General features: G+C 48.8%; 1 protein-coding gene across 1 annotated transcript; it reads left to right on the forward strand.

Annotated features, from left to right (window-relative positions):
• On the forward strand, positions 1 to 2,800 carry LOC109744698 (pentatricopeptide repeat-containing protein At1g71490). The gene has a single exon (XM_045230990.2). It carries the CDS (start codon positions 62 to 64, stop codon positions 2,138 to 2,140), a length of 2,079 nt encoding a protein of 692 aa, XP_045086925.1. The 5' UTR covers positions 1 to 61; the 3' UTR covers positions 2,141 to 2,800.
• The last annotated feature ends 4,989 nt before the right edge of the window (positions 2,801 to 7,789 follow it).

Here is a 7,789-nt window from a genome sequence, read left to right on the forward strand (position 1 = left end):
GATACATGCCACCGCGACACCGAGAGCCAACTAGGCAACGCGCGGCATCAGCTCAGCTTTCATGTCCGCCGCGGCGGCGCACTCGCCATCGCCATGGCCGCCGCCAGCTCCGCCGGCGCCGACTAGGCCCGACTCCCTCACCTCCCTTCTCGGCTCCCTCTCCACCCCCTCCGCCGCGCGCCTCCTCCCCTGCCCCGTCCTCGCCTTCTCCCAGCTCCGCCGCCTGCTCCCCGCTCCCCACCTCCTCCTCCGCCCCATCATCTCCCTCCTCCACCTCCACGGCTCCAGCCCCCGGCTGGGCCTGCAGCTGCACGCGCTGTCCCTCTCCCTCGGCCTCTCCCGGGACCCGCTCCTCCTCCGCCGCCTCGTCTCGCTCTACTGCTCCCACCCCTCCCTGCTGCCGGACGCCGCCTCCCTCGCCGCCGGCTCCGCCTGCCCCGTCACCTACAACATCCTCATGTCCTCCTGCCTCGCCCACGGCCTCCCGCGCCAGGCCCTCGCCGCCTACCAGCAGATGCTCAGCAGCGCCGCGGTCGCCCCCGACGCCTTCACCTACCCTTCCGTCCTCCGCGCCTGCGCCGAGGCCCGGGACCTCGCGATGGGCCGGGCGGTGCACACGCATGCCGCCGGCGCCGGGATGGACGGGCACTTGTTCTTCCAGAACGCGCTGGTGTCCATGTACGCCAAGTGCGGGGACCTGGTCGCCGCACGAAGGGTGTTCGACGGAATGGAGCACAAGGATGTCGTGTCCTGGAACTCTATGATTTCAGCGTATGCTACTACCGGGCAATGGGAAGAGGCTGTGGATCTGTTTCAGAAGATGAGGGCCGAGGAGGCAGAGGTGAACTCGGTCACGTGGAACACGATCGCTGGGGTGTACATTAAGATGCGCGACCATAAGGCAGCGGTTGCGCTGATCAGGGAGATGGTAAGGGGTGGAGCAGAGGTGGATTTCGTGACAGTGGTGATTGGGTTGAACGCGTGCTCGCGGGTTGGCTGGCTCAGGCTCGGGAAGGAGATCCATGGGTTGGCGGTACGCATGTGCTGTGACGGGGAACAGAGTGTAAGCAATGCGTTGATCACCATGTATGCCAGGTGCAAGGATATGGATTGCGCTCACAGGCTGTTTACAATGCTGGGGTGCCCTGGTGTGGTGACATGGAATACGATGATAGCTAGTTTTGCATTGTCAGATGGGGCAGAAGAGGCTTCCAGATTTCTCCGTGAAATGGTATCTAGTGGCGTACAGCCTAATTATGTCACTGTTGTCACCTACCTTGCCCTCTGCGCCCGTGTTGCAAACCTGCAGCATGGGCGGGAGCTTCACACCCACATTGTTAAGCATGGGTTTAAAGGTTATCGGTTGCTGTGGAACTCTCTTATTGACATGTACTCCAAGTCAGGCAGGCTCTCTGTAGCGCAAAATGTCTTTGATACCATGGAGGACCGTGATATGATATCCTACACTTCAATGATAGCAGGATATGGAATGCAAGGGAAAGGATCAGTTGCCCTACGGCTTTTCGACCAGATGATTGATAGTGGGATCAAGCCAGACAACATTATCATGGTCACTGTCCTCTCTGCTTGCAGCCACTCTGGACTTGTGACTCATGGAGAAGAGCTTTTTGACAAGATGACCAGTTCATATGGTATAAAGCCCCAGACAGAGCATTATACTTGCATGGTTGATCTATATGCGCGTGCTGGCCTATTAGAAAAGGCAGAAGGGGTGCTCAATCGGAGCTCTTTCATTCCAACACCCGCGATGTGGGCAGCATTAGTTGGGGCTTGTCATGACAGGGGTAACATAATAATTGGTGAAAGGGCAGCAAGGAGACTCTTGGAGATGAGGACAGAGAATGCTGGGCACTATGTTCTAATTGCCAACATGTATGCAGCTGCAGGTTGCTGGGAAGAGCTAGCAGAAGTCAGGAAGCTGATGCGAGACTCAGGTGTCATGAAAGCACCTGGGTTGGCATGGGCTGATCTTGGTAATGGGTTTACGCCTTTTTTGGTTGGAGACAGGTCAAATCCTCTAGCACCAGAGATCTATGAAGTTTTGGATGAACTGTCGGAGCAAATGAAGAATATAAATAGCTGCAGTGATCTAGAAATGGTAGAGGGATTCGTAGAGTAAACCAGGCAATGAAGCGTCCTGATTTTTCTTGTAAAATGGAGTTCACTAATTAACTTTGTAATGATATTTCACAGTGAAGCATGGAGGTTATAACATAAAGAAACATGGAAGCAACAGATATATTTATCGATAATCTTCTTGAGAAAGGTACTCCTCAATGTTTGCTGAACAAGACACGTTTATAACTGACATATCTTCTCCGCGTCTGCCTTTACGGAGCAGTGTGACTCACCTGAGTGCTACTTCCTCTTGACAAGTGCTGCTTGTTAGGTATTGTCCTCGCAGCACTCATGATTTTGTATCCATGGCTTCATTATCACAGTGAATACTTTCAGGCAAGTCTTGCTGCTCCAGGCTTCTGTTCCCAAAAAAGAAGAGGCTTTCCAAAGATGGTACTAATGAATTTCAGTTTGAAACATGTGCTTTTGTAGGTCATATTGATGTGATTTGGCTAAATTCTTGTCTGCTGCAAGGGAAATTTAAGCTAGTAATTGGGGAAGACACGAATTAGCTGGTGCTTTAGCAAGAGCGGTTCCTCTTACGGCATGTTTTAACATTTGCTGGTCCAAAAGGCTAGCTGTTGTGCCTACTGAAATCTGTACTGGCGTCAGGGCGACATTAGCATGTATGACATGCTTCCTACCCTGTTAGTCATAAAAATCTCTCTCTCCCTCTCTCGCTCCCTCTCTCTCCCGCTTCCGCTCCCTCTCTCTCTCTCAAGCAAGATCAAGATCCTGGGAGCCCAAATATAATTTGATTTGGGCAAAGTAACTAGGCAGGTGGCTTCTGATGCAGGTGGAAGTATTTCTCTAAATCAGAGTGCTTCCGCAAAACCCTGGGCTCAGTTGCACGCCTCTTGACTACTTTTGGAGAATTCTCCTATTTCCAACCAACATCTTTGAGGCGTTAATATCAGTATATATGTGTTTTTTTTTTCTTATTGTGGTTTCAAGGTTTATTCTACCCATGCATTTGTTGTAGTCTACCTTGTGGTAGGCAAACACACTGAATGGAAAACAGACAACTCATAAGGTCACTTTGGTTGGAGACTCACTAGTCACATGGGTAGAAGGATGCGTGGATACGTCCTTAGATACTCTGATTAACATTAGTTCGCTGGACATGTGAGAAAAATGATTTTAAAAAACTTATACTACTTTAAACAAACTACAATACTATAAATATTAGAAGCAAGAACTAGCACAAGATAAGTCAACTACTCCCTCCGTCCCATAATAAGAGTGTAAAAAAACGCTCTTATATTATGGGACGGAGGGAGTAGAAGAGAAGAGACATCGATCCTAGCACAATGAAACTAAACTCATGTCTCAGGTAGATTTGACGTAGAGTTTCACGCCGATGAAATACATGCATGGATTGTTATAACAACATGACCTATAGATAGGGCATAACCTATAGATAGGGCCGGCCCTATGGGCCGGGCAAAGAGGGCGACCGCTCTAGGCCCCACAATGTACTAACCACTATACTATTATATCTATTAAGTTAAAAGATTATTACACATGTGTAAAATTTAATCTTAATTTTGTGAGAGAAAATCTACATCGCATTAAAATAACAACAAATCTAATCAATAATAGTGAATCTGATAGGCCACTATGAACTCACTTAGCTTGCTAGTCTCACTCTCCGGTAGATTCGAGAGAGATCCTGTAAGTTGTACTGAAATCTATGTAAACTAGATTTCTACCCATGCATTTATAATAGAGAAAAGCTCATACGAATTCAATTGCCACTAACCCTCCAATAACTATGCCAATGATGACCGATTAGCTTCGGCTTCTGCACTCCCATATTTTAATTTCAGCGTCTGTCCCGTGTGTGACGGTTGGTCTTGCGTCGGGCGACTTGTGGGCGACCTAGGGTTTTGCTGTCGCCGCCAATCCTTCCTGTGTGTTCCCCATTGTGCTCCCCTCTTTCCTTCCCCAACCCATCCACCAAAAGCCTTTTGCACGATCTAGGGCGTGCGATCGTACAACACCCCGGTCCCTAGTCCATCGTCTGTCAAATTCAGTTGGGCGTGTTTCTTGTGTAGATCTGGTGGTGGAGAAGGTGGAAGGATTGCTGAAGGACTTGAGGCTCTCGGAGAAGGAGAAGAAGAGCATCAAGATTGGGTGGGCAGGCTCTGGAAAGTTTGGTGTTGTTGAACCGCAAGCCCTAGCCAAGTTAGTTTCAGAGAAACCTGTGTTTGTGGATGCCATGGCAGAAATGTTGGGGCAAATCTGTTGTCCTATTCGCGGTCTAGGTTGCGAGGAGGTTGGGGAGAACACCTTTCTTTTCACCTTTGGTCAGGAATCAGGCAAGAATATGGCGCTGGAGGGAGGACCGTGGGAGTTTGGGAATGACCTACTTGTTTTGGAGGACTATGTGCCTAAGAAGAGGATCGAGGACTATGTTTTTGACACCATTCCAATCTGGGTTCGTATCCTTCGTTTGCCTTTGGGGAAGATGAACAGAGAAGCTGGAGAGGCCATTGGTGCGGTGATAGGAGAGGTGTTGGATGTGGAGACACGCTCTGATGGGAGGGCTTTTGGGAAGTTCCTGCGGGTCAAAGTGAGGTTAAACATCAGGGTGCCGCTGATGAGGGGGTTTACACTTGATGAAGATGAGGATGAAGGAGTTCAGGGTAGCAAGGGATGGAGATCTCAAATGGTGAAGATGAGGAGGGAAAAACTGGTGTCCTTTTGAGTATGAGTTTCTTCCTGATTTCTGCTATATATGTGGCATTATTGGACATGTGGATAGGATGTGCGGGGAGAAGCCTGCTAAGAGTGGTCGCCGGCAATTTGGGCCGTGGCTCAGGGTGTTCATCGAAAAGAGTAGGGGTGCGGAGGGCAGAGGAAGGTGGGGTGCAGGCAGGGTGGACTCAGGAGGTCGGAGCACCGGATCTAGAAGTTTTGGCTCTTGGAAAGGAAATAAAGGAAGGAGCGATGACTCATCGTGGAGGAAGAAAGGCAAGAGTTGGGCAGACATGGTAGATGAGGAGGAGAGAGACAAAGGAGTCTTAAGGCCTCTAAGACAAAGTAATGGTAAACGGGGAGGAGTACATGAAAGTTTGACCTTTACAGCCTCGAATAAGCAATGCAGTGGAGTCGTGGCTAGCGAAAAGTGAAGGAAATATGCCCTAGAGGCAATAATAAAGTTATTATTTATTTCCTTATATCATGATAAATGTTTATTATTCATGCTAGAATTGTATTAACCGGAAACTTGATACATGTGTGAATACATAGACAAACAGAGTGTCACTAGTATGCCTCTACTTGACTAGCTCGTTGATCAAAGATGGTTATGTTTCCTAGCCATTGACATGAGTTGTCATTTGATTAATGGGATCACATCATTAGGAGAATGATGTGATTGACTTGACCCATTCCGTTAGCTTAGCACTCGATCGTTTAGTATGTTGCTATTGCTTTCTTCATGACTTATACATGTTCCTATGACTATGAGATTATGCAACTCCCGTTTACCGGAGGAACACTTTGTGTGCTACCAAACGTCACAACGTAACTGGGTGATTATAAATGTGCTCTACAGGTGTCTCCGAAGGTACTTGTTGGGTTGGCGTATTTCGAGATTAGGATTTGTCACTCCGATTGTCGGAGAGGTATCTCTGGGCCCACTCAGTAATACACATCACTATAAGCCTTGCAAGCATTGTAACTAATGAGTTAGTTGCGGGATGGTGTATTACGGAACGAGTAAAGAGACTTGCCGGTAATGAGATTGAACTAGGTATCGAGATACCGACGATCGAATCTCGGGCAAGTAACATACCGATGACAAAGGGAACAACGTATGTTGTTATGCGGTCTGACCGATAAAGATCTTCGTAGAATATGTGGGAACCAATATGAGCATCCATGTTCCGCTATTGGTTATTGACCGGAGAGGTGTCTCGGTCATGTCTACATAGTTCTCGAACCCGTAGAGTCCGCACGCTTAACGTTACGATGACAATTATATTATGAATTTATATGTTTTGATGTACCGAAGGTTGTTCGGAGTCCCGGATGTGATCACAGACATGACGAGGAGTCTCGAAATGGTCGAGACATAATGATTGATATATTGGAAGCCTATGTTTGGACATCGGAAGTGTTTCGGGTGAAATCGGGATTTTTCCGGAGTACCGGGAGGTTACTGGAACCCCCCGGTAACTTAATGGGCCTTAGTGGGCCTAGGTGGAAGAGAGGAGAGGAGGCCAGGGCAGGGCCGCACGCCCCTCCCCCCAGTCCGAATAGGACAAGGAGAGGGGGCGGCGCGCCCCCTTTCCTTCCTCCCCTCCACCTCTTTCCCCTCTCTCTCCTAGTCCAACATGGAAAAGGGGGGAGTCCTACTCCCGGTAGGAGTAGGACTCCTCCTGGCGCGCCTCTCCCCTTGGCCGGCCGAACCCCCCTTGCTCCTTTATATACGGGGGCAGAGGGGCACCTCTAGACAACACAATTGATCATTGATCTCTTAGCCGTGTGCGGTGCCCCCTCCATCATATTACACCTCGATAATATCGTAGCGGTGCTTAGGCGAAGCCCTGCGTCGGTAGAAAATCATCATCTTCACCACGCCGTCGTGCTGACGAAACTCTCCCTCAACACTCAGCTGGACCGGAGTTCGAGGGACGTCATCGAGCTGAACGTGTGCTGAACTCGGAGGTGCCGTGCGTTCGGTACTTGATCGGTCGGATCGTGAAGACGTACAACTACATCAACCGCGTTGTGTTAACGCTTCCGCTTTCGGTCTACGAGGGTACGTGGACAACACTCTCCCCTCTCGTTGCTATGCATCACCATGATCTTGCGTGTGCGTAGAATTTTTTTGAAATTACTACGTTCCCCAACAGTGGCATCCGAGCCTGGTTTTATGCGTTGATGTTATATGCACGAGTAGAACACAAGTGAGTTGTGGGCGATATAAGTCATACTGCTTACCAGCATGTCATATTTTGGTTCGGCGGTATTGTGAGATGAAGCGGCCCGGACCGACATTACGCGTACGCTTATGCGAGACTGGTTTCACCGTTGCGAGCACTCGTTGCTTAAAGGTGACTGGCGGGTGTCTGTCTCTCTCACTTTAGTTGAACCGAGTGTGGCTACGCCCGGTCCTTGTGAAGGTTAAAACAGCACCAACTTGACAAACTATTGTTGTGGTTTTGATGCGTAGGTAAGAACGGTTCTTGCTAAGCCCGTAGCAGCCACGTAAAACTCGCAACAACAAAGTAGAGGACGTCTAACTTGTTTTTGCAGGGCATGTTGTGATGTGATATGGTCAAGACATGATGCTATATTTTATTGTATGAGATGATCATGTTTTGTAACCGAGTTATCGGCAACTGGCAGGAGCCATACGGTTGTCGCTTTATTGTATGCAATGCAATCGCCATGTAATTGTTTTACTCTATCACTAAGCGGTAGCGATAGTCGTAGAAGCAATAGTTGGCGAGACGACAACGATGCTACGATGGAGATCAAGGTGTTGCGCCGGTGACGATGGTGATCATGACGGTGCTTCGGAGATGGAGATCACAAGCACAAGATGATGATGGCCATATCATATCACTTATATTGATTGCATGTGATGTTTATCTTTTATGCATCTTATCTTGCTTTGATTGATGGTAGCATTATA

Source organism: Aegilops tauschii, chromosome 7 (genome assembly GCF_002575655.3).
Source record: "Aegilops tauschii subsp. strangulata cultivar AL8/78 chromosome 7, Aet v6.0, whole genome shotgun sequence".
NCBI lineage: Eukaryota > Viridiplantae > Streptophyta > Magnoliopsida > Poales > Poaceae > Aegilops > Aegilops tauschii.